The sequence below is a fragment of the Sminthopsis crassicaudata genome, chromosome 1 (genome assembly GCF_048593235.1).
Source record: "Sminthopsis crassicaudata isolate SCR6 chromosome 1, ASM4859323v1, whole genome shotgun sequence".
In the NCBI taxonomy this organism is placed as follows: Eukaryota; Metazoa; Chordata; class Mammalia; order Dasyuromorphia; family Dasyuridae; genus Sminthopsis; species Sminthopsis crassicaudata.
In genome coordinates this window covers 349,116,564-349,143,995 of record NC_133617.1, presented here as the reverse complement: position 1 = coordinate 349,143,995, position 27,432 = coordinate 349,116,564, and the positions used below count along the sequence as shown (strand labels likewise).

The 27,432-nt window shown below is 36.0% G+C and overlaps 1 protein-coding gene across 1 annotated transcript in view; it reads right to left on the bottom strand.

Annotated features, from left to right (window-relative positions):
* The window catches only part of SLC12A7 (solute carrier family 12 member 7), a 267,293-nt gene extending 248,779 nt beyond the window's left edge, over positions 1–18,514 (bottom strand). The window contains exon 1 of the mRNA XM_074279170.1: positions 18,081–18,514. Within this exon, the coding sequence (XP_074135271.1) occupies positions 18,081–18,357 (277 nt within the window). The 5' untranslated portion in view covers positions 18,358–18,514. The remainder of the gene's footprint in view (positions 1–18,080) is intronic.
* Between the last annotated feature and the right edge of the window lie 8,918 nt (positions 18,515–27,432).

Below are 27,432 nucleotides of genomic sequence, written 5' to 3'. Positions count from 1 at the left end.
ACTAGAATTGAGGCAAGAGGACACAACTAGAATGCAGAATTGAGGGTCATTAGCACAAAGGTGATGCAAATCTTGAAAAATGGGGGAATGATATCTAGAAGACACAGAGCTAACTATTTATTTTTTGGGAAACACTCTGGTAAAAGTCAGGGAGGAAGTAATGCAGGAAGATAATTAGTATAATATAGCATCATAGAAGCCAAGAAAGATGAGAAGAAGGAAGGGGTGACCAATGGTAATAGATGGTGTAGAGAGATAGAGCAAAGAGGGGAGGATTTGACATTAAAGATGTCATTGGTGACTTGCAGTTGAAGCAGTTCCTGATTGAAATTTCAGGAAATTGAAAAGGGAGAAGAATAGGTTCAAATCCAAACAGTGAGTGTATACCACTTGATTGAGTTTGGCTGTACAAAGAGAAAAAAGAATAGATTTATTTTGATTTGATCTCTGAACTGTGGGTAGCAGAAGGGAAGGAGGCAGTGCAAAAGAAAGGATTGAAGTGAAGTGTAGGAAGGTCTTGGGGAAACAACATGATACATGTAAAAAGCACCAGTGCTAGAAGCAGAGAATTCCCGGGAGACACACCTGGCTTCCTGCCCCTTCAGCCCTCTCAGTCTGACAGGTGTACCTACTTAATCCCCTCATAGAGTGGAACCAATCGTGGCCCTAGGGAAGAGTGTGTTTATACTGAGAACAGGGGAGGAAGAAAGATTAAAAGAAGCTGACAGTTTAATCGGTCTGACTCTGCACTGAATAATTTAGTCTTGTGGCCCATGTAGTTCAGATCTTAGTGACCTAGTTTCCCAGTTGCTGGGTTTTTACTCCTTGTAATCTAGTCCCTCACTGGAGGAGCCCTGGTGTCTTATTCTCCTTCCTGGTGGACTGTCCCTGAATCTGGCTGATTAATCTGGTGACCCTACCTTCCTATTTCTAATGACTTTAGGATGATGTCATTCCCGGACCTCTGTGGACTTGACAGCCAGGTAAACATTTATCTAACACATGTTGGTTAGTTCTTCCTTTATTTCTTGTCTATTCAGACTTTTGCTGATTGCCTAATCAGCAGACTAACCTGACTGTTCCAGTTGTTGGACTTTGCATCAATCTTAGTTTATAGTTCTGGAGTTCTGGCCTGTCCTTTCACTTTGGACTTTGGGGAAAGTGAGGTGGTGCAGCCGATATAGACTAACCCTAGAGTAAAAATAAATAAATAAATAAATAAAATCCAAATTTAAATTCAACTTTAAATACTTACTGGCTGTTTGATCTTGAACATGTTATTTAATCTCCTATTTGCCTCAGTTTCAATTAAAAAATTGAGTATTAACAGTGCTCATTTTGTAGGAGTGTCAGGATCAAATGAGATAAAATTTTATCATAGTGCATAGTAGGTACCATATACATGTTTCTTCCCTTTTCTCTCTCTTCCCCTTGGACTGATTTCCAGTTCTTAGATATATTTTCTTGTTATCCATCTTCTTAAGCATAACTATAGATTAAGGGCTCTCTCTCTCTGATTTTGTGAACTCTCTAGAACTTCTAGTTCTAACTTTCCTTTTTTGGACTGGCCTGAGCTCAGTTATTGCAATGTCATCCAATAAACCATACTGACTCCCTTGTAAAGGTCTAAAATGGGCATAAAGCAGAATTTCTTACTCTTTTTTATGTCAAGGATTCCTTTGGTAGTGTGGTGAAGCATAACTTTTGAGGTTCATTTCTTCTCAGAACAATGTTTTTAAATGCATAAAATAAAATACTCAGGACTACAAAGGAAATAGATTATAATGAAATATATTTATTAAAATATTAAAAAACAAATTCACATATCTCAGATTTAAGAACCTCTAATTCTATACACATTGAGCACATTAAAGACCTCAATAAAATTTAAAATGCACAAATAAGCTATTCTTCTTTTTTTTTTTTTAGGCTGGGGTTAAGTGACTTGCCCAGGGTCACACAGCTAGGAAGTGTTAAGTGTCTGAGACCAGATTTGAACTCGGATCCTCCTGAATTCAAGGCTGGTGCTCTATCCACTGCGCCACCTAGCTACCCCACAAATAAGCTATTAAAAATAAAACTATTGTAGTATTATTTGATCTATCCAAAATTATTATTGGCTAGGGGCAGCTAGGTGGAGCAGTGGATAGAACACCAGCCCTGAATTCAGGAGGACCAGAGTTCAAATTTGGTCTCAGACACTTAACACTTCCTAGCTGTGTGACCCTGGGCAAATCACTTAACCCCAGCCTCAGGGAAAAAAAAAAAGAAAGAAAAAAATTATTATTGGCTATAATAATTTTGGGGGATAGGAGGGCAATTGGGATTAAATGATTTGCCCATGGTCATATAGCTAGTAAGTGTTAAGTGTTTGAGGTCAAATTTGAACTCAAGTTCTCCAATTCACTGTGCCATCTAGCTATCTTTGGTTATAGTAAGTATTAATGAAATGGGTTCTAATCCTATCACTAAGTAAAGTGTCCTTGGACACATCTCCTTACAAATCTGGATCTCTATTTCCTAATCTGTAAAATGAGGAGCTTAACTTCTGAGGTTCCTGCCTGTTCTAATAGTCTATGATTCTCTTTGCTTAATAACGTTGCATCCTTCTTAGAAGAGATTTTCACCTGGGACTTTTTTCATTCCATTAATTTCTTTGTAATGGGAAAAATAATCAGAATCACTTAATTGATTATTCTTTTTAAGATGAGCCATTCTAATATCTAAAATTTTTAAAGACATCACTCTGGATTTCATGATGGTTTGGAGCAAGATTCTTTTAAATCCTGTCTTCTTGCACATAATTTTTAAAAAAATCTTTATCCATCAATGATAGCAGAAAGGTTTGAAGGGGGAAATGAAGTCACAGGGAAGAATATATGTGGAAGAGGACAACTATACTTCTTTGCTTTGGTGACAATGGAGGAGTTTATAGTTAACTCAGAAGCTCTTAAACTTCTTCAATTTAATATACCCTAGTGAATAAATAATTTTCTCAGTGTCTCTAGGTCAAAAGAGATAACTAACAATTCCAGCAATTAGGTTGAACTTTTAAAATAGCCTGGGATGTCCTAATGAGTTCCTGGCAGCACTTTGATGTTATGGTACACAGTTTGGCAATTGTGGAGTTACTTGTATATATACAATTTGAGACTGTCTGTTGTTCTCTTACATCAACTAGTCTGGAATTCACCTCTTTATTTTTCCCACTCCCAAACTCTTGGGCCAATGCCCAGGTGCTGTTCAGCTAAAAAAGTGTAGACAGGATGAATAAAAGCCTCTTGATAAGTGAAATATGGGTGTCAATTAATTGTTTAATTAATTCATTAAAAGGAGAAGTGAAGGAAAAAGCAAGGTCAGCAAGGGTGATAGCCAGCTGAGCATCGGGCATAGAATCAAGAAACCTGGATTTGAGTTCCAGCTCAGTCATTCAGTAATCTTGGGCAAGTCACTTTGATCTGAGTCTCAGTTTTCTTTATCTGTAAAACTGAGGTAATGCTTTTACTATTTTGCAGTTACTTTGAGAAAAGTGTCTTTAACACTAAATAAATATAAAATTTTAAAAGCTATTGTATTAAGAAAAACTGAATTGTATCTAAGTTATACTTGTGTTCAGGCACAGAGTTAAAAGAGATACAATTTGCTTTCTATAGCAGCTTCTCAGATTCTTTCCTGGAGTTGGCAGGGGCAATAAATAGATCTTAGGTGCTTTAAAGAAGTTGTACAAATAAAAGGACATTACATTGTAAAAGGAGCCCTGAGCTATCAGGCTGGAGACCTCAACTCTGATCCTAGCTATATTAACAACTTGCCATAACTAACAAAAATAAATCACTTAATCTCCCTATTTCAGCTTCCTCATCAGTGAAATGGAAATGACAACTATCTACCCTCCTATATCACTGGGTTTTCTGTATGCATTAAATGAAATAAGTGTATAAAAATGATTTGATGCTTTAAGATGCAGCCTGGTTCCAAAATCCATAACATCATAAGCCCAGAGGTGGAAGAGACCCCAAAGACTATTCTATTCCAATTGTTTCATTTTTACAAATGAGGAAACTGAGGTCTAAAGAGGTTAAAGTGAAATTATCTGTCCAATGTCACACAAAAGCCAGAATTAAATACATAGGTTTTTAGATTGCCCCTATGATTCTAAGTGTATTGTGCTATGTAAAAAACACAAATAAAATGTTGAATCAGGTTACCTCTCAACTCTAAGAGTTCTATTATTACTCAAGGGAAAAGCATTGGGAAGAAAAGGAAAATGTCCTCTGATTGCCATCTTTGAGAGGCTAAATGATAGTATAGTCTAAAAGAAAAATGATAAGCAAGGTTGAGAAACCAATGGGATTAACCATTTTTACCCACTAGTATTGAATCTAGGGGGGAAAAAAAGGTTTGGATTAATGTTTCTTTCCAGTCAGGATGATTTTCATAAATAAACATAATCCTTTTCACATATATGGGCAACTTGCCTTTAAGACAGAGATAAAGAGATAACATCCATAAAAGGGAATGAGATTACTTCCTAAAGACTGCTCCCCCAAGTTAATTAATCAATACAAATTAATTCAGGTATTCTGTCCCAGTCCCTGTGCTAAGCATTGGGGATATGAATACAATAGTGTAATAGTCCCTGACCATAGGAAGCTCGCAGTCTAGTAGAACCAAGTAATGTGCTTTGTAAATATGTGGATATAGCACCCCATTGGCTTACCCCCCCCAAATTTGCATTTATAGTCAAAGTTTGAGTCCACAGAAGGCAGTTGCTACTCCAAGATTCAAGGGCAACCACTTTAAAACTATAAATCATAACATCACTACAAGGAAGCCTCTCATTAATAGCCTTTCCTTTCTTTTAGCAAAGATATTAACATGGCATCATAAAAACAGGGGATAAAATATTCTCCTATAAACCTTGCCCACACTGTACACAGAGTCAATATGAAGAGCAGGTACATGCTTATAATGGTAGTACATATAATGGTACAGATATAGGGAAGCTGTGGGGTCTATATCACTCACAGCTCTGGGATTGAGTGGGCTGAAAGGGAAGTCTTTTCTGCAATTCAGCTGGAACTTGCTAGGGTTAGGTTTCTCTTCTAGGTCCACAGCTATCTCTTTTCTGTGCTACCAAGAGTCATATTTGAAGCTTCTCCTAGTCTTGAGTGATGATCTCTCTAGACATTTCTGTTTGAAGAGAATGTTTCTGCTCCTTTCAATGGGCTTCAAGCTCTCTGGAGTTCACTAATAGATGGGTTGCCTCCTTCTGAAAAAGTATTTCCCTTGCTAAACGACATGGCAAATGAAATTATGAGGCAAGGCAGTGGAAAGGAAAATCTCCTCCCTCTTAGGAGTCTCCTCCACAGATAGCCCAATTCATGGGCTGTGGAACTCTGGAATTAAACTCCAGAGTTTCCATTCTCCATTTCCAATTTCCTTCTCCATCACTAGGTATGACCAATTTATTGCTGCTTCTTAATTTGATAAGAGAGAAGGATGTTCCTCTTTCCTAAAGAGATCATCAGATATTAACATCTTGTTACTACATCATTACCTTTTCTTATATGACTTCATGTCATTACAATGTCAACTAAACAGGAGGCTTACAAATCAATCTACAATAGATCTAAGTTCCACAAGGGATCATCACTGGGACAGCCTGCTTTTCAGACTTGATCTTTATGTAAATAAATAAATCAATTAAGTAAGATGAGCACAAGGTTCATTTTTAAAAGGTAAAAACTCACAGCATAAAGAACTATTAAAAGTTCCACTTTTAGGAAAAGAAACAACGAATTAGAAAACCAGGCTAGATTTCCTTCTTGTAGAGTAATATGAAAGTTCTACTAGGTTCCTGGGCTGGCAGAAATGCACCCCAGCATTACAGGTTTTGTAATAAAGACCCATAAATTTTCAGAGCAATGAGAAAGTTGTTCTTAGTTACTATGTCACAATACCTGGAAATGAAAGGGCAATTCAGGACAAAGTACGTAACTCAACTCTGGAATTCCCGGACAGCTTAAGTCACAATAACAAAAAACTTCTTGTGTTTCTCTGTATGTGTATTTGTGTTTTAATTTAATATACACTGTCTTATTGGTAGTACAAAATAATGGGGCTTTTCTGTTAACATTTAATATACATGACACGTAATCAGATGATCAACTTTTTCTCATATTTCATTTTTAAAATTTGTTTCTATTCATTCAAGAAGAAGACTTTATTTACCCTACTTAATTAAAGAAGAATAGTTAAGCATATTGACTTTTTAATTGTACCATGAAAAAATTTTTTATTTGAATTCTTTGTGCATAGGCTGGGCTGAGGGAAGGAGCCAGCAGAATTCAGCAAAGGACATGACTGTGCCACAATTAGAATTTAAGGGCTGATCTGCTCTAGTTGGGGACAATCACTGTTGATCAAGTGGCTGGATCTTAGATAAGACATAGCTACTCCCTTTCTTAGCCACTCCTGTCCCACCATTTGTTTTGTTTTTTTTTTACTCTCACTTTTATTTCTAGGCTAAATTGAGTTAGTCAAAGGGAACAAGAAAAGCCTAAAGTAAAGAAATGCATTGAACTTCTAAGAACCTGATCTGGATTCATACATTTCAATACATGTTTTAGAACACAATTCCAACAACAGCAGGGGTGAGCTTCCTGATTTAATTTCATGTTGATAAGGACTCATTGCCCTGATATGTACCCCCTTTATGAGTTAGATGCTTCCATACGTTCATTTAATTAAGAATAAAGCTGTAAATTGATTCTATAATTTAAGGTCAAAATTAAATGTGAAAGAAAGTAAATGGCATAATGAATAGAATACAAAAAAAAAGAATGATGGATTGGGCTAGAATAATAATAATAATAAATAATAACAGAACTTTTCTGAAGAACAGATTTCTTTCTTTAAAGTATTTTATTTTTTCAAATACAAACAAAAATAATTTTTAAGGGGCAGCTAGGTGGATAGAGCACCAGCCCTGAAGTCAGAGGACCTCAGTTCAAATCTGGTTTCAGACACTTAATACTTCCCAGCTGTGTGACCCTGGGCAAGTCATTTAACCCCAATTGTCTCAGCAAAAAAAAAATTAATAATAATTTTCAACATTCACTTTTGCCTAACCTTATGTTCCAAATTTTTCTCCCACTCTCCCTCTTCCTCTTCCCCCAGACACAAGCAATCTGATATAAAGTTAAACATGTTCAATTCTTCTAAACATATTTTCACATTCATCATGCTGAGCAAGAAAAATCAGATCAAAAAGGAAAAAAATTAGAAAGAAAAAATCTAATAACAAAAATAGTGAAAACACTATGCTTTGATCCACATTAATTTTCCAAACTTCTCTCTCCAGAAGGGGATGGCACTTTCCATCACAACTCTATTAGGATTGCCTAGAATCACTTCATTGTTGAAAAGAAACAAGGAAGAAAATGGGAACACAACATTTTTCAAGGGTCAATGTTGAAAATTTATCTTTGCATATGTTTTGAAAATAAGAAAGTTCAATTAAAAAAAAGAAAAGAAAAGAAACAAGGAGGAGCAGAATTCACAGAAGTTAAGCACTGGAGACCTGAATGAGATAAGGATAGGATCACAGAAGAGCAAAGAGGGAGTAGACCCAAGCATGTTTTACCCTTTGGTAAAAATTTAGTCTCCCATCCAATAGACATGAGGAAATCAAAAGACAAAAGTTAAGTATGTCAAAATGTTTTTTTAAAGAATCTCCACACAGCCTTTTTTGTAGTGGCAAGAATCTATAAACAGAGTGGGATGCCAATCAGTTGGAGAATGGCTGAATAAGTTATAATATATGAATGTTATAGAATATTGTTGTTCTATAAGAAATGATCAGTAGAATGATTCCAGAGAGGCCTGGAGAGACTTACATGAACTGAAGCTGAGTGAAGTAACCAGACCCAGGAGATTATTGTCAATAGCAAGATTATGTGATGATCAATTCTGAGGAATGTGGCTCTTTTCAACAATGAGAGGACTCAGACCAGTTCCAATGGTTTTGTGATGAACAGAGCCATATATACTCAGAGAGAGGACTGTGGGGACTGAATGTAAAACACAACATAGCATTCTTACTTCTTGCTGTTTGTTGAATTTTGTTTTCTTTCTCACTTTTTTTCCTTTTTGGTCTGATTTTTCTTGTGAAGCATGATAATTGTATAAATATGTATACATATATTGGATTTTTAACATATGCTTTAAGATGTTTAACATAGATTACTTGCCATCTGGGACAAGAGGGGAAGGAGGGGAGGAAAATTTGGAACACAAGGTTTTGCAAGAGTTAGTATTAAAAATATGTATAGAAGAAATGCACAAGTTTAACATATATTGGATTGTTTTCTGTTTTCTGTTAAAAATTGATTGATTTTCTGTTTTCTGTTAAAAATTGATTGTTTCCTGTTAAAATTATCTATGCATATGTTTTAATAATAATATAAAAAGAATCTCCACAGAAAATATGTATAGAAGAAATGCCCAAGTTTAATATATATTGGATTGTTTTCTGTCTGGGGGAATGAGAAAAAAATTTGGAACACAAGGTTTTGCAAGGGTGAATGTTGAAAATTATGTATGCATATGTTTTGAAAATAAAAAGCTTTAAAAAAAAAGAATCTCTACAGAGAAAAAGGCCTAAAGTGAGAGAAGGAATAGAGAAGAGCACAGACTCATCTGAAAAGTCAAAGTTCTTTGGAGACAATCAGTTCAACACATATTTTGCAGATGAGAAAACAGGCCCAAAGGTCATATGGCATTGACAGGTGAGAAACCTGGGTTGTCTGACTCCAAACTGAATATCACTATCATCTAAAGTTACAACCTATGGACACAGGCCTTATCATCTGTCCTGCACTAAATTTTCTTTTAGATGTTATTTCTCCCAATTAGAGAATAAGCTCCTACACAGCAAGGATTGTCTTGATTTTTCTATTTCTTTTCCTAGAGCTTAGCACAGTGCTTGGCACATAGTAAGCACTTAATATTTAAGCATAGGTTCAAATCTGGGGTTCTAAACTGAGTATTACTGCTATTGCATATTGCTGAGTTCACATTTATGACATTTTACATTCATAAGGAAATTTTTATACATGATTACAAGAAAAACTAATTTATAACCCTACCAGAAAATTATTTATTTCCATTTCCTGAACTTTTTGTATCCATAATACAGGGAGAGACAAAGAAAAAATACATTCAAGGACTTTAGATACTTAACCTAGTACTTGAATCTCAAGTTTAATTTATATCATCAGGTCTGTGCTAGATGAACAACTTGTTTCTTTCTTTCTTTCTTTTTCTTTCTTTTTTTTGGTCTACAGTTATTTTATTTTATTTTATTTTTTAATTAAAAAAATTTTTATAATTATAAATTTTTTGACAGTACATATGCATGAGTAATTTTTTTATAACATTATCCCTTATATTAATTTTTCCAAATTTTCCCCTCCCTCCCTCTACTCCCTCCCCTAGATGACAGGCAATCCCATACATTTTACATGTGTTACAGCATAACCTAGATACAATATATGTGGAACAACTTGTTTCTAAATCCCTAAATTCACTTGTTTGTCTCCATGGTTTATATGGACAAACAAAGGAAAAGTTATTTCATTAGCAATGATGAATACTGAAAGAATTATATTACCAACCAGTTGTTTTACTATCATTTGTGGAAAAAAAAAGGGGGGGTCTAAAATTGTGATTTCAGTGATTTAGAGAATGTCCAGAGACATTTCCTCTACTAATACAGATTAGAAATTGCTCCCCAACTGGTAATTTAGAGACTTGCCTGGGGCAATAAGAGATTTCATGACTTGTTCAAGGTCACACAGCCAATATGTGTTAGAGAGGAGAAAACTTTGACCTACCTCTTTCTAAATCAATGCCAATCACACTCTTTCAAGCAAAATAAAACCTAGGGATTTTTCTTTAAGATTAGTACAAATCTACCTTATTGGATTATCCTCATTTGAATAAGTAAGCTATAGGTAGATATTGCTGTCTAGTTATTTCATTTGTGTTCAACTCTTCATGACTCCATCTGGGGTTTTCTTGGCAAAAATACTGGAGTAGTTTGCCATTTTCTTCTTCAGCTCATTTTACAGATGATGAAACTGGGGCAAACAGGGTTAAGTGATTTCCTCAGGGGTTATGTAACTAGTTTAGTGTGAGGCTGGTTTGGACTCAAGAAGAAGAGTTTTCCTGATTCCAAGTCTAGTGCTCTTTCCACTGTGCCATCTGAGTATTTATCTACTCACCTGATTTGTATAGAATTATTAATATTATCTTCATTTTACAAAGGGAGAAACTAAGCAAAAGAAAAAAAAAAAGATTTGTTCAGTCTGACTTTTTAACTTGGAAGACCCACAGGGAAGAAAAAGAGAAGATGCAAAAGCACAGATTGAGGCTGAGATCCCTTGCAGACACACTCCACAATACAGATATTTCATATTAATAGATAATAAAAGGAGAAGAGACTTTAGAGAAGACTATAGTGTGAGTGGTAGAACCATTTTCATTTTCCATATACAAAAACAGAAGCCCAAGGAATGGGCTCAAGAACACATACAGACAACCTGATCAGAAGCAAGAATTTAATTTAGTTCTCTGATTCCAAATCCATTATTTTTTTCTACTAAGCTATACTTCCCTCCCTCCTCAAATTTTGAAGTTTGGGACAAGTCAACTTCCTCAAATCTCTATTATTTGAGTTGGGCTGGCTGACTAAGGCCAGTTCCCATTGCACAGGTTTGATTTTGAAGTACTAAAGCCTGACTCCTCATCCTTATTTTGGACAGTTGCAAATCAATCCAGACAGTCCCATCTCTTAGTTCATTCCAATTTGGCCTCTGGAGTCCCAGCTCAATAGTTTCTTGAATTTTTCAGTCAATACTCCCTTCCATCTACTCACTTTAATAGGGAATCTGGTTTTTCCCCAAGGACAGTACTGTCTTTTCAACTCTCTTTACTGAAAGATATTCCTTCTATACTTTTTACAGTTTCTCATTCGTATTAAATCTATTCTTTGTCCTCCATCATGACTTCCAGGTCTTTGACCAAGTCCCACTCTCCCAATACATTATTCCTCTTCTGGCTTCACTTGCCTCTATGCATAGTCCAAAGCTTATTTTTCTTCCAGTTTTATTGTTCACTAGCTGGAAATCTGGAAGCCTTTATTTCCCCTAACTTTCTAAACTTCCTAACCTAATAAAAACTTATTCTTGAGTAGTCTTGCATTATGATTTTTTTTTGAAAATTTCTTTTACTTTATTCTAAATAAGCACCAAATTAAATGAGCATCTCCTTATACAAAATAGAACAGAAAAAGAGAAGGATACATGAAATCTTGAGTCTTTATTATTGACAGCTTCTTGTTTGTATCATCTTATTTTTTATACCCCTACTTCTAGGCTGCTGATTATTATTGGAGAAAGTATGATTATCAAGATGACTTCACTTACTACTAACTAATGGTGCCTCACTAGGTGAACAATTTATGAAAAAAAGCAAGAAATAGAATAGAATACTCTTCTCCGTTCCCTATCATATTTTCCATAGCAACTATTCTAAAATTTCTCCTCTCAATACAGGCTTCAAATTATATTCCAATGCCTCCTATTTACAGCTAATGATTCAACCTCCACCTTCCCTTAACTACAAATTTCATGTCCAATCAATTGCCAAGTTGACTCTACATCCAAGTCTAAAACCCTTCTCTCTGCTCAGTCAGCTCTTTTCAGCTCTTGACTGAACTATTCTAAAATTCTCCTTTAGATGATCCATCCTCATGGAAATGCCAAATTGACATTTCTAAAGCACAAGTCTCACCATGTCATTCTCTTGCTTGAAAAGCATCAGTAACAACAATATGGTTTTAAGAATAAGTTGGAGTAACTAAGTCATTTGGCTATTATAAAAACCCAGATTAATTATAAAAACTGATTAAGGAAGATGCTACATGTATCCAGAGAAAAAACTGATAAATAGAAATGAGTATAGAACACACACACACACACACACACACACACACACACACACACACATTTGTATCTTATGGTAGCCGATGTGATTTAGGAGAGCAATTCTTGGTTCCAAATGATGTATTTGGGGTTTAGCATCAAATGATGAGATTGTTGTGAACACCAAATATTGAGTTCAGTTATGTGAAAAATTCACAATGGCCAAGGTAGGTTTATTTAGGAAAAGAGATTACAGACAAAATGAAGAGATCCAATAGACACCAGGAATGATGAATATGAAATTAATTGGGAGAGCATATAGTCAGCAAGGAAAGGGTGTTTTTGTTATTGTTGAACAATTAATGATGGAAGGTTTTGCAAAAGTGAATGTTGAAAACTATCTTTGCCTATATTTTGAAAATAAAAAGCTAATATTTTAAGTAAAATTAATGATGGAAAAGACAAGTTCCATAATGGAATCCACAATTAGCCAAGAGAAAGGGAATACCTCATGGGGTTGGAGCATGCTCTTAGCTGGCAGGCTAAATAGCAAAAGATATTTAGCACACTAAAAGAGTTAGCTGTAAGGAGAAAGACACCATGAACCATGGTGGGGAGGGTGAGAAGAGAGATACCAAGTAGCATGGGGGAAAAGGGAAGGGAAAGTACTATGGTAGGCTATTACCCCAAGATAGATTTGATAATGATGGCTTTAGCCAGGGACAGATTTATAGGGAAAATTCAACCTTAGGAATCTGACACAATTCAGATTTCTGACTGGACATAACAAGGCAGAGCTACCAACAACCTCCACAGAGGGTGGGACTAAAACTGATTTCTACCAGGGCTTTTCCCTGCCTGCCCCAAGGAGCAATTCCATCAATTCTCCAGTTCCTCTCTAACTAACTTATCCAGCTACTGGGGACCTTATCAGTGGGCATCTCTAGTGGGGAGAGGGAATAAAAAGAAGGGGGGGGAAGTTATATAATCATTTTATTCCATATTTATAAAGAAAAGCAAATTGTACATAATAGATTTGCAGTTTCATTTTCAATCATCTCCCCCTTGCCCATTTTACGATGTTATGAAAATGCTTGTTTAATTTCTTAAGTTAAGAATAACATAAAATTTAAAACAAAAAGAAGCATCAGTAGCTACCTACTGCTTCTACAATAAAGTATAATGTGCTTTTTTGGCATTTAAAGCCCCTTACAATCTAGCTCTAGACTGACTACTTTATGTGCTTTCTTTTCCTTTCGATTCTCTATATTCCAGGAAAACTGGCCTACTGATTATTATTTGTACTTGACATCCCATCACTTGCCTGCATGCTTTGGCAGTAATTTTCTCTCATTCTTGGAATATACACCTTCTCCACAACTTGGAACCCTCAGTTTCTTCTAAGGTTCAACTAAAGTGCCACCTGATTCTCCCAATTGCTAGTATCCTCCTCAAAAAACAAAACAAAACAAACAAAAAACCCCCATGCTTTCCAGTCCCTCTCCCAACATAGAATATAAACTACTTTTGTTTTTGTCTTCATATCTTCAGTGCCTAGTACAATACCTGGTATCTTATAGGTGTTTCATAAATGTTTACTGAATGAATAAATGAATGAAGATTGAGGGTAAAGAGTCAGAATATTAAAGTTCAAAAGATCTCAGAGAATACCTGTATAAAAGAATACTTGTATAAGAAACTCTCTATAAAATTCATGATAAGTGGTCATTGCTAGATGACTTCACTTAAAGGTCTCTAGTGAGAAATAAGCCATTGCTTTTGTAAGCAACACATTTCACTTGGGAATTTTAATGAATTTTAGTTGGATTTAGTTGGAACTTAAAATCAGGGAAGTCAGTATTGATTGAGAGTGGAGAAGATAATGTACCAACCATGGTGGGCAGTCAGAGAAAATGCCTGGAGCCTGCACTATAGTGGTAGCAATGTCAAAGTAAAGAAGGGGGAAGGAACTATAGGAGAGATATTGCAAAGATGAAATCAGCAGACCTTGGCAACAGCTTGGATATAGAGGTTGAGAGATTGTGAGCAGTTCAGGATGACACCTAGTCTGGAAGCCTAAGGATTGGCAGATGGTGTTGTCTGCTATAGTAATAGAGAAGATGGGGGTAGATGAGGAAAATCATTTAGGGGAAAAGATAATGAATTCTATCAACCATATACTTTTGCCACATTCCTTCCTCTCTCCTTTTAAGTCCTTGTTCTAGTAATCACCTTCTCTCTATTGCACCTTCTCTTTTTCTGCCTTTCTAGGTCTCCCTGGATCCTTCCTTTCCTCCTTCCCTTCCTTCTTTCTTCTTTCTTCTTCTTCCTTCTTTCTTCTTTCTTCTTCTTCTTCTTCTTCTTCTTCTTCTTCTTCTTCTTCTTCTTCTTCTTCTTCTTCTTCTTCTTCTTCTTCTTCTTCTTCTTCTTCTTCTTCTTCTTCTTCTTCTTCTTCTTCTTCTTCTTCTTCTTCTTTCTTCTTCTTCTTCTTCTTCTTCTTCTTCTTCTTCTTCTTCTTCTTCTTTCTTCTTCTTCTTCTTCTTCTTCTTCTTCTTCTTCTTCTTCTTCTTCTTCTTCTTCTTCTTCTTCTTCTTCTTCTTCTTCTTCTTCTTCTTCTTCTTTTCCTTCTTCTTCTTCTTCTTCTTCTTCTCTTCTTTCTTCTTCTTCTTCTTCTTTCTTCTTCTTCTTCTTCTTTCTTCTTCTTCTTCTTTTCCTTCTTCTTCTTCTTCTTCTTCTTCTTCTTCTTCTTCTTCTTCTTCTTCTTCTTCTTCTTCTTCTTCTTCTTCTTCTTCTCTCTCTCACTCTCTCTCTCTCTCTCTCTCTCTCTCTCTCTCTCTCTCTCTCTCTCTCTCTCTCTCTCTCTCTCTCTCTCTCTCCCTCCCTCCCTCCCTCCCCCAGGCCTTTCTCTGTTCTCTCTGTCTCTTTGTCTCTCCCCACTTCTTCCTTTACTACCCTTCAGGGATTCTTCCTCATCAATATGCTTACAAACCCCATTGGTTTAAATTACAATTGGCATTTTGGCTTTGCTTTAGACCTAAGGTCCTTCCTTAGCTCCTCATTTGGGATACATGTCTCCAGACCAAGTAAACCACTGAAAGTCAGGAAATCATCTTAGAGAACTCATTTCCAATAAGAATCAGCTTCATGAAAATGGAATCTGCATGTTTAACTTTAAAATCAATACTTTGTCTTAAATTAATTTGCCATACTATATGAAAAAAAAAAAGAAAAAAAGCTCTCCTGCTCTTCAAGGAAACTAAAGACTGGACAGATCATAGCCTTATCATTTTTTTTTTTGAGGCTGGGGTTAAGTGACTTGCCCAGGGTCACACAACTAGGAAGTGTTAAGTGTCTGAGACCAGATTTGAACTCCATTGCACCACCTAGCTGCCCCCTCATAGCCTTATCATTTGGCAGTCTCCTATAATCAGAAATTTTCCCTCCCTATCCTCCACTAATTAGATTTCCCTTTTGAGGTGATTTAAATAATTATATTGTAAAGTCCTATAGGACAAGTCAAATCCCATGAATTTCAAGCCTGGAAAATAAACAATACCACCTTTGGTATTTACTATCTGTGTGACTGATGGCAAATTAATCTCTCTGGGCCTCAGTTTTCTCCTCTGTATAAAGAGGGGATAAGACAAAGATGACCTCTAAAATCCCTTCTGGCTTTAACTCATTGAATATATATATACACACATATATAATTTTTTTTCAGATTGCTACTAACTTCTCTCCTTAACTTCACTTCATAGTATCTGTAGCTGCTTTCAAAACACTACTCAGGTGTTAACTAGAGACATTTTCCAAATTAAATCAATCCCCCATCTGTAGTATATAAATTACATAGAGAGAAAAATCTTCTCCACAAAATACTAGATTAATAACCCCTAAAAGACCTGTATTTGGAATCAGGACCTGAGTTGAAATTCTTTGCTTTGGTATTTATCATCCTTGAAATCTTAGATAAATCCCTCAAAGTCTCAAGGCCTCACTCAGTTCCTTCATGTATAAAATGAAAATTGGACTAGGTAACATTGAGAGTACACTGAAGCTTTAAATTTAGGATCTTTGGTCCACTTCATGGTTAGAACTCTTTTCAGCTTTGTCTATGAGAGATTATTACAGATCTTGAGTTTCTTAACCTGAAGTCCAGAAACTTGATTTAAAAGAAAACATTTGATAAATACATGCCAATGTAATTGGTTTCCTTTTTAATCTTAAATGCTTTATTTTATGAACTTAAAAACACTATTCTTCAACATAGTCTATAGGCTTCACCAGACTGACAGAAGGATCCATTACACACAAAAAGAGCTTTAAGAACTTCATTAGAAGGAAAAGAGACATTTCCTCCCTTATATTCAGCACTTAGTTTTTCATCTACTTGGGCTAAAACTATTACCACAGAAGAAAATAATAACAGACAAAAGAATGCTTTTTTTTTTTTTTCTTCAAAGTTTCAAACTGTATGTATAATAAAAACAGCGGAAAAAACACTTTGGACGGCAGATTATTTCAATAATTCATCTTCCTCAAAAGGAGCTCTTCTAGACAGGGACACCTGGAAGGAGTGGAAGTCCAGCCTCTTTCCAGGTAGCCTGGCATAATCGAGAGAAGGTTGGGGTACTGAGTGGAAGGAGGGGAGAGGGGAGTGGGTTAAAAGATTTGGTTATAGTCCCTATTTAGGCCACATATTCTCTTGAGCAAAAAAATCTCATGGGCTGCCTGGAGAAAAAGATGAATTGGATCAAGTGTTCTTAACATGGGTGTAAGAAGGTTTTCCCAAAATGTTGCTAACTGTATTTCAACATAATTGGTTCCTTTGTAATCCTATATATTTTATTTTATGCGCTTAAAAGCATTATTCTGAGAAAAGGTCCTCAGGCAGTCATCACATTTCTGGTCTGATTTTCATTTTGGTATTAAAACTTCAGAATTTCATGGGAAAATAAGGCTAAAGAACCAGGACACATCTATCACTGACTAAGCATCCTTCCTCTTTCCCTCTTCTTAAAAAAGTAAGGAGGAAAGTCCAATTTCCGAGATAAATTCGACTTCCCTGCCTTTCCAGTTACAATGGGAACGCTGCCAGTAGGAAGTAGACAGGCTGCTGTCACGACAGGACTAAGAAGCAACCTTGGAGACGACCGTGGCTCTAATCACATGATTTCTTGAAACAAGATCAACAGTACTGAAATGCACCCGGAAGAGAGCGGGTGGCTAGTAGGCGGTATTCACAATGCACGGATGGAACTCTGAGGTAAGGAAAGGATGTCTTGGGTGGCAAGAGATGTAGATAAGGGGCAAGTTTATGAATGATTAAAGCTTAACTTTCACCAGTAGTACAGAAGTAGCCAGATCATGCCAATACAGATAAATTGTCCAGTCAATGCCAGTGAATAAATCTCAAGGACGCCAAACTTGTCAGTACTATAATAGTCCCGACTTCAACTCTGCAGACCACGATTACTACTATCTAAACACTTGACTGAAGGTTCTTAATACTCGTCTGGCTTGCGAGAAACAGAAAGCAACGTTCAAAGAAGTCTATTATTTGGACTGCTGCTTGAATTTAGCCCAGCGTCTGTGGAGCAAGTGTTACGAGCCGCAAAAAGCCCGGGATCCATAAACACCCCACCAGGGGACAGCTCTTTGTTTTTCTCCTGGGAGGCCCCCAGGGAATCATCCAGCACTGCCCTCGGAAAGGAATTCCCACTACTGGGCAACTTTTTCCAAGCTGATACTGGACTTTAAGGTTCCGAGAAAAGCCAAGAGGGCCACTTTTCAGCTTCTTGGCTTGTTAGAATCAGCATTGCCGGAAAGATTGGAGTGGATAGAATAAGGAAAGGGAGTTAACGGGACCAGGAGGGAGTGTGGAAAGGTCTCCTCATCCTGAGAGCTCTTGGGTTAATTATTGGAGATTCCCTGCCCCTTCCTGATTGCACCACTCAAACCCAACCCCGGGAAACTGGGGTAATAATACGCCCGTAATACCAAACAAAGGTCTGTAGGAAAATGCACTGAAGTTTGGGGTGATTTGTGCCAGAAGCGACAATCAGAGGTCGTGGATAGCGGGGCACCTACCGTATCTACTGGGTTCCCGACAGTAGTGCAGGATAGGCAACGCATCATCCTTGGCTACCTTCGTCCCCAGCTCTGGGGGGACCTTCTCGCCAGCCAGTCGCGCCTCTGGACGCGGACTGGGACTGGGGCTGGGGCGCGGGCTGGGGCGCGGGCTGGGGCGAGGGCTGGGGCGCAGACTGCTTCGGCCGCTGCGCTCTGGCTCGGTGGCGCCGCCGCTCTGAGCCCTCGGCTCTACCAGCCCTCCCGCAGCTGGGGTCACTACAAAGCGCTGGGACATGGCTCCAGGGAGGGAACTCCGCTGCCAAAGGCTCCAGCCGCTGCGAGGTGCGCGCGGTCTTCAGTATTCCCCGGCGTCTGAACCCTGAGAGCTCAGACTCCCCTCAGTCACTACGGCATCGGGGGCCGAGCGATGCCAAGTTCAAACGAAAGCCGGACGCTAACCCGGCACATTGTCTGGGTGGAGGAGGTGGGGGGCGAGGGAGAAGGGAAAGGGAGGGAAGAAGGAGTGAAGGGCGGGGATACCGGCCGAGAGACCCCGCCCCCTGGTCCTCAGCTCCAAGCCGCTGGTAGCCCAAGGGGCCCGAGAGAATGGTGGAAGAGAGGGAGTCCACTGAGAAAGAGAGGCCAAGGGATGGGCTAGGCAGGGACTGCTCCTGGGCGCCTCGGATTGGAGACAGAGAAGAGAATTTGACATCCAATTTCCAGATATAAGGAAGTGGGCGGGTGGGATGAAAAGAGATCCAATGAGAACATTAGAATAAGGTATAAAGAAAGTCCAAAGATCTCCTCAAATGGTACCTTAAGGACAGAGAAAGAAAAGGGAAGAATGCATGCCATAGCGTTGGGGCTTCAAATGGGAGCCACTTTGTCATATGGGATCGAAAATTTCTTCTAATCAGAATCAGGACATACAAGAACAACATGGGCCCTAAAATGACCATCAAGGACTAAATGAAAACATTTTAGTCCCGAAAGCCATTTTTCTTAAAACGTTATTAATGTTTCTATAACAAATTATAGTTCTGCCATCCCGGAGATAGGAGAATGCCCCTAAGCCCCAGAGCAGAGAAAGGTGTCATAAATGCCACCATTTAAATTTTATTTAAAGCCTTGATCATCATTTTGGAAAAACACTGTATTATCCAATTAAGCAGTTATGGGGGGGCGGGGTAAGGTATTCTAATTAACATAATTTTTACTGAAGCAAAATATTTTCCACAGGTTAAGTGCTTTAGGAGAAAAAAAAGTCTTTTTCGAAGGAGTTTTCTTGTTTGAAAATTACCTGGGGCAGTTAGGTGGTGTAATGGATAGAGCACCAGCCCTAAAATCAAGAAGATGTGAGTTCAAATCCGATCTCAGACTTCCTTAGTTGTATGATCTTGCGCAAGTCATTTAACCCCAATTGTCTCAACAAGAAAAAGCAAATTACCAAAGGTTGGGTTTCTTTTGGATTTTGTTCTCCTGACCTATATTCTTTCTCTTCATTCATTTTTCCACGAAAGGGTTTGAAAAGGTTAAGGGATCATGCATTCAAGCATAACTTGGATTCTGCTATTGTCAGTTAAGGTGGGAAAAAATAAAACGAAATGTAATTTTGCCATTTTGCTACATGTCATCAGTGGTAGCATAAAAATTTTCACTGGAAAGAAGTTAGTATTAATTTTCAAAAATGAAAATTACAGATGATTTGTAAAACTCAACAATTCTTTGCTGTCTCCCAATAAGAGGGATTATGAAGAATCCTCTATATTTTTTATTTGTTCTTTGTTCATGCTAGTGGAAGTATATAACACTGTACATTTATGTAGTACTTTATGCAGAGTGTTCCAAAAGTCTTAGAGAAATATTGAACAGTTAAGAGTTTAATATTGCTCTAAAGATTTTTTAGGATATCTTGTAATAGTGATAATATTCTGAGAAACTAATATATGTCAATTGTTTTTTAATCCTAGAGATTAATATTTTAATTGATAGAAAATCTAGGTATTCTCTTTAATAACATATATTCTAATAAATCTACCTCCATCTCTTCTTAATCTATAATGTTCTTGTCCATGCTTTCCCATAAATTCCACATATAAATTCTATCAGTGTCATGAAAGCCTCCTTTTGGCTCTTTTAATATTCAATGGGCATTAATATAGCACTAATTCTTCACTTAGATTATGTGATCAGTCCACTTTTCCCCCCTGACAACAGAGGTGCCTACTGACATTTTAATGTAATTTTCTGTTAGCAAATCCTGATAGAGAATATGCTGTCATCTTAAATTCACCTTTAATCATGATTCTTCTGAGCCATATGGTCTCATTAATAATAGTAGCTAATAATAATAACTAGCATTTGCATAACATTTATCATGTGCCAGACGCACACTGAACACTTTATAATTATTCTCTCATTTGATCTTCAGAACAATTCTGGGAAGTAGATACCATTATTATTCCCATTTTACAGATAAGAAAACTAACACAAACTTCTGGGCTTATATCCCAAAGAAATACTAAAGAAGGGAAAAGGACCTGTATGTGCCAAAATGTTTGTGGCAGCCCTTTTTGTAGTGGCTAGAAACTGGAAAATGAATCAATGCCCATCAATTGGAGAATGGTTTGGTAAATTGTAGTATATGGATGTTGTGGAATATTATTGCTCTGTAAGAAATGTTCTATAAGAAATCAGCAGGTTGAATACAGAGAGGCTTGGAAACTTACGTTAACTGATGCTAAGTGAAATGAGCAGAACCAGGAGATCATTATATGCTTCAACAATACTGTATGAGGATGTATTCTAATGGAAGTGAATATTTTCGACAAAGAGAAGATCTAATTCAGTTCTAATTGATCAATGATGGACAGAATCAGCTATATCCAGAGAAGGAACACTGGGAAATGAGTGTAAACTGTTTGCATTTTTGTTTTTCTTCCCAGGTTATTTCTACCTTCTGAATCCAATTCTTCCTGTGCAACAAGAGAACTGTTCAGTTCTGCACACATATATTATATCTAGGATATACTATAACATATTTAATGTGTATAAGATTGCTTGCCATCTAGGAGAGGGGGTGGAGAGAGGGAAGGGAAAAGTCGGAACAGATGTGAGTACAAGGGATAATGTTGTATAAAATTACCCAGGCATACGTTCTGTCAATAAAAAGTTATAATTAAAAAAGAAAGAAAGAAAACTAACACAAATAGTGATTAAGTAATTTGTTCAGGAGCATATAGCTAGAAAATGTTTGAATTTGATGTGACTCTTTAATCTTCCTCACTCCAGGCCTAATGTTCTATCCACTGTGGCACCTAGCTACAATATTGGTATTATTAAATAGGTAAAGTTTTGCAAAAGTAAGCAGTTTCATTAAAAGTACTGTGTGATTTCCAAAATGTAATTCAATTTAGTCCAAATACTCTTCCCCCAATTTCTTTTTCTCATTAAATATTCAGTCATTCAGGAAAAGATAATGGAGACTGTTGGAGGGTATGTGGAAAACCTGGGAGACTATTATTCATTGTTGGTGGAGTTGTGAACTGATCCAACCATTCTGGAGAGCAATTTGGAACAATGCCCAAAGGGCTATCAAAATGTGCAAACCCTTTGATCCAGCAGTGTCTCTACTGGGCCTATATCCCAAAGAAATCATAAGAAAGGGAAAAGGACCTATGTGTGCAAAAATGTTGTAGCAGCCCTTTTTATAGTGGCAAGAAACTCAAAAGTGAGTGGATGTAGAATGGCTGAATAAGTTATGGTATATAAATATTATGGAATATTATTGTTCCATAAGAAACAATCAGCAGGATGATTTCAGAAAGGCCTGGAAAGACTTACATGAACTGATTCTGAGTAAAGTGAGTAGAACTAGGAGATCATTGTACACTGCAACAACAAGATTACATGATGATCATTTCTGATAGACATGGCTCTTTTCAGCTTCGAGGTGATTCAGGCCAATTCCAATAATCTTGTGATGGAAAGAGCCATCTGCACCTAGAGAGAGGAGGATGGGGATTGAGTGTGGATCACAACATAGTATTTTCACTTTTTAAAATTATTGTTTGCTTTCATTTTTTTTCTCTAATTTTTTTCCTTTTTGATCTGATTTTTCTTGTGCAACATGACAGTTGTGGAAATATGTATAGAAGAATTGTAAATGTCAAATATATATTGGATTATTTGCTGTCCAAGAAGGGAGTGGGGGGAAAGGAGAGAAAAATTTGGAACATAAGGCTTTGCAACAGTGAATGTTGAAAATTATTTATGCATATGTTTTGAAAATAAAAAGCTTTAATAAAAAATAAAAATAAATAAATTTTGAGTCATTAACAAGTGAAGAGATCTGAAAGGGTATCCTCAATTGACCTTTTTTGGGAAATGGGACGTCTACAGATGTTATTTACACATTTATTACTTTTTCAATGTGTTGATCAGCTTTACTGGTTTTAAAAAAATATATACTATTTGTTATATAGGATGACTTTCTGAAAGGGAAAAGGAATATAGGGGTAACTATAGATGATGTTAGAAAAAGAAGGCATCAATAAAAAGTTATTTTAAAAAATTTGGAGCCTATTTTAATTGTATGCTGTAGAGCCTATCAGGTATGTGTGTTTTTATGTATGTATGTTTTGTAGTGTTTCAAAATTCAGCCCAATTAGTTCAATGTCTTCTGTGAATAAGATTATATTTAGAAACCCTCTCCAATAGAAAATACTATTGTTTGAGATAATCCTCCATGCTACTGGCAAATACCATTTACAACATGTCTCTCTGTTTTGTGTCTCATTTGAGTCTGTACAATTTGTTGAACAAAATTATCTCTACAGCAATAACTATCAGAAGATCCTAACCTGTAGGCTGACATCTTGTTTGAAGAGAACCTTTAGCCTTATATTTGAAAACATGTCATAAACAATAGATAAGTGGGATTTTATATTCTCTCTACCTCTCAGTTACTTATTTGTGAAAGCATAATTTACTTTAGAAAATGATCTGAGAAAGTTTAACTGTTAATTTTCATTAAAGAGTCTGCCACAAGCATAGAACATTGTCATAAAGATTTTGTAGAGATGAAAAAAATGACATGAGTTGATAGTTGCTGGTATTATAGTATCAAAGAGAAAAATATGTAAGATTATTGACTCAAAATTGAGGTCTGGAAAAAATGATTCTAACTGCCTCATTTTACAAGTGAGGAAATTGAGGCCTAAAAGTTAATAAACTTATTTAAAATGTACAACTTGTAATGAATAGAATCAGAATTCAAACTCAAATCTTCTGACTTTTAAGTACAGAGTTCTTTCCACTGCACCACAATAGAAGAACTTTATCTTCTTAGTTGTCCCTTTCCCTTTTTTTTTTGGGGGGGGGGGAGAACAGAAGTATTATTGGTGAACTTCTTCATTCCTTTGGTCTCTTCTTGGAGAGTTCTTAAAATTTAATCTCCCTATAGAAGGAAGGAATTTATGACCAAAAAAAAAATACTAGAGAACATTGTGAAATGCAAAATGGACAACTTTGATTACATTAAATTAAAAAGTTTTTCACAAACAAGACTAAAACAAAGTTGGGAAAAATTTTTTACAGCCAATGTTTCTGATAAATGCCTAATATCTAAAATATATAAAGAACTGTTTTAAATTTATAAGAATACAAATCATTCCCCTATTGATAAGTGGTCAAAGGAAATGACAATTTTCAGATGATGAAATTAAAGCCATTTATAATCAAATGGAAAAATGCTCTAAGTCACTATTGATTGATTAGAAAAATATAAATCAAAACAACTCTGAAGTGCTACCTTACACTTCTCAGATTGCTAAAATGATAAGAAAAGATAATGATAATAGAGAAGATGTGGAAAAACTGGAACACTAATATATTGCTGGTGGAGTTGTGAAATGATCCAACCATTCTGGAGAGCAATTCGGAACTATGCCCAAAGGGCTATAAAACTTTGCATACCCTTTGATCCAATAATGCTGCTAACTGGGTCTGTATCCCAAGGAAATCAGAAAGGAGGGGAAAGGACCCACATGTGCAAAAATGTTTGTAGCAACTCTTTTTGTGGTGGCAAAAATTGGAAAATGAGACAAGTTGTGGTACATGAAGGTAATGGAATATTATTGTTCTATAAAAAATAACAAGCTGATTTTAGAAAGGCCTGAAAAGATTGACACAAACTAATGCTTAGTGAAACAAATAGAACCAGGAATACTGTGTACACTGTAACAGCAAGACTATGTGAAAATCAACTATGAAAGACTTGGTTCTTTTTATTTTTCAAATCATCTTTTTATTTTCAAAACATATACATAGTTTTCAACATCGACTCTTGCAAAACCTTGTGTTCCAAATTTTTTCTCCTCCTTTCCCCCACCCCATCCTCTAGATGGCAAGTAATTCAATATATGTTAAACATGTGCAATTCTTCTATACATATTTCCACAATTATCATGTTGCACAAGAAAAATCAGATCAAAAAGGAAAAAAAATGCTAAAGAAAACAAAATGAAAGCAAGCAACAATTTTAAAAAGTGAAAATACTATGTTGTGATCCACATTCAATCCTCATAGTCCTCTTTTCAGGTGCAGATGGCTCTCTCCATCACAAAATTATTGGAACTAGCCTGAATCACCTTGAAGTTGAAAAGAGCCATGTCAATCAGAATTGATCATCACATAATCTTGTTGTTGCTGTGTACAATGTTCTCTTGGTGCTGCTCACTTCACTTAGCATCAGTTCTCAGCAGTTCAGTGAACCAAGGCAATCCAAATAAACTTTGGATAGAAAATGCCATCCACATGTAGAGAGAGAACTATGGAGAAAGAAAGTAAAGTAACACATGCCATGTTCACTTTTTCCCCTTTTTTCTTCTGTTTTTTTTTTTCCTCTCAAGGTTTTTCTCTTTTGTTCTGATTTTTTCTCTCCCAACATGATTCATAAAGAAATGTACATTAAAAAAGTTAATGTATATGTATAACCAGAAAAAGAAAACAATAATTTTTTTAAAAAAATTAAAAAACTAAATTGATCTCCCAATTCCTTTACAATTGTGTCACTTCTAACTTGTTTTTCTTGTATGAACTTGGTTAAGCCTATGGCCATTCTTCCCAGTTTCAACTTAGATGTCATTACTTCTTCATAGGGTAATCTGTTGTGGCCACCTTTGCTTTTAAATCATCTAGCATTAAGATACTTTAATCAAAATAGATTTAGTCTGATAGATCTTATCAAGAACTCCACAGACTTCATTTCTTCAACTTTTCTCAGTTATTGATACAAAAACTGTGCAGATTAGTGAATCAAGAACCTGGATTCAACTCCTGATTTTGACACTGTTTGATCTTGGGTAGTCAATAAGACTCAGTTTATTAATCTATAAAATGGATTTTGTCTATTTTGTTTACATTCCTCACAAGGATAATTTCAGGGGAAAAAATGATTTGTAAATCTTACAATACTTCTCTTTCAACTGAAAGGATTAGGGTAAGTTTCACGAAGAAAAGTTGTAAATTGGGCCTTGAAGAAAAAGGATTTAAATTGGTGGAAATGAAATGTGAATGTATTCTAAGCATGGGAATAGTCTATACTAAAGGATAGAGGTAGGAAAATAGAAGATGACATCATTAAATGTTTAGTGTTTTAGTTTAAACTAGTGTTTAGTTAGACTGGAAAGTAGAGTTTGGGATGAATAGTGTAAAATTAGTCTGGAAAAAAGATGAAAACCAGATTGTAGAGGGTACTAAATGCCAGACTGAGTAAGTTTTATTTTAGATTATGGCTAGTCCAAAACTACCAAATGTTTATTTATTTGTTTGTTTGTTTTAATCAGGAAGGTAATCTAATCAGATTTGGGTCTTTGAAAGATTATTTTGGCAGCTCTCTGAAGGATGGCTTAGACTGGATGGATACTCAGAGGCAGAGTTACTAGTTACTGGTTAAAAGACTGTAACAATAGTGTAAGAAAAATAGTCTGAAATTAAGGAAGTTATTGCCTTTAGGTACAGGTTAAAATTAACTCTGCCCAATCCTTTATTTGAGTCTAAAAAGAGAATCCGTGATGTTTTCCCATTTAACTGTGATATTTTTATGTTTCTGGTTTCATTTATGGTGAAAATGTCAATATACTTGTAGTTCATTTACTCCAGTAGTATGCCAACTTCTTGGTAGCTAGACACAGATTATATTTTAAGAGGACTCTTTTATATTTTTATCTATTTCATGAACATTGTCTATTTTGTATTTTGGTCAATTTTGTGGCTCAAAAATGATCTGACTGTCAATATTCAAGTTATCAACTGGGAAGTAAATATACTACAAATAATTATTTTAAATTCAAAACTATGGTATGTTTGTTGAATGTTGAATAAAGGTACATTGTAGGTTCTAGGAGCAGGTAGGAGGTGTAGTGGTTAGAGTGCTGGGCTTGGAAGCAGGGAGATTCATCTTCTTGAGTTCAAATCTGCCCTTAGACACTTCCTAGTTATGTGACTCGGGGCAAGTCACTAAACCCTTTTTATTTCAGTTTCTCATTTATAAAAATGAGGGAGAAGGAAATGGCAAACCTCTCAAGTATCTTTGCCAAGTAAATCCCAAAATTGCTCACAAAGAGCTCAACACAGCTAAACCACAATATAAGTTCAGTGGGTAAAGTTGAGAAATAGCAGGTAAGAAGGCTTAGTAAGTATGTAGACTCAGGTAGTGAGCACTTAACATTATGGTACAATGTGTTAAGAATATGGTAAGAACTAACAATTCTGATTGTTGATTGAATAATATGATGTAGACATGAAGGTCATTGGTGGTTAGAAGGGGGAACTGATATTTTTGAACCCCAGGAAGGAGAGAGAAAAAGATAAAATCTAGAAAGAAACAACTAAAATGGGGGGGAAATTAAATGATAAATATTTTTTATCTTTAAAATTTTAATTAATTTTTTTAAATAATAGCTTTTTATTTTCAAAATACATGCAAAGATAGTTTTCAACATTCACACTTGCAAAACCTTGCATTCCAAATTTTTGGACCTGTATCAAGGATCAGGCAGATCCAAGCATACTTTTTTAAACTTTATTTTTCTTTGGGTTCTTTTTACTTTGTTTTCTTTTGCAACATAAATAATATGAAAATATATTTTGCATGGGAACACATGTATTATCTATAGAAAATTGTTTGCCTTTTCAAGAAGAAGGAAGAAGAGGGAGGGAGGGATTGAATTTAGAACTCAATTTTTTTTTTAAAGTTAAAAATTGTTTTTGCATGTAATTGAGAAAAACAAAAACAACAAATAAAATATGGACCATTTATAAGTGGAAAACAAAATAAAATTATATTTTCCCTGATTCTCATAACTAC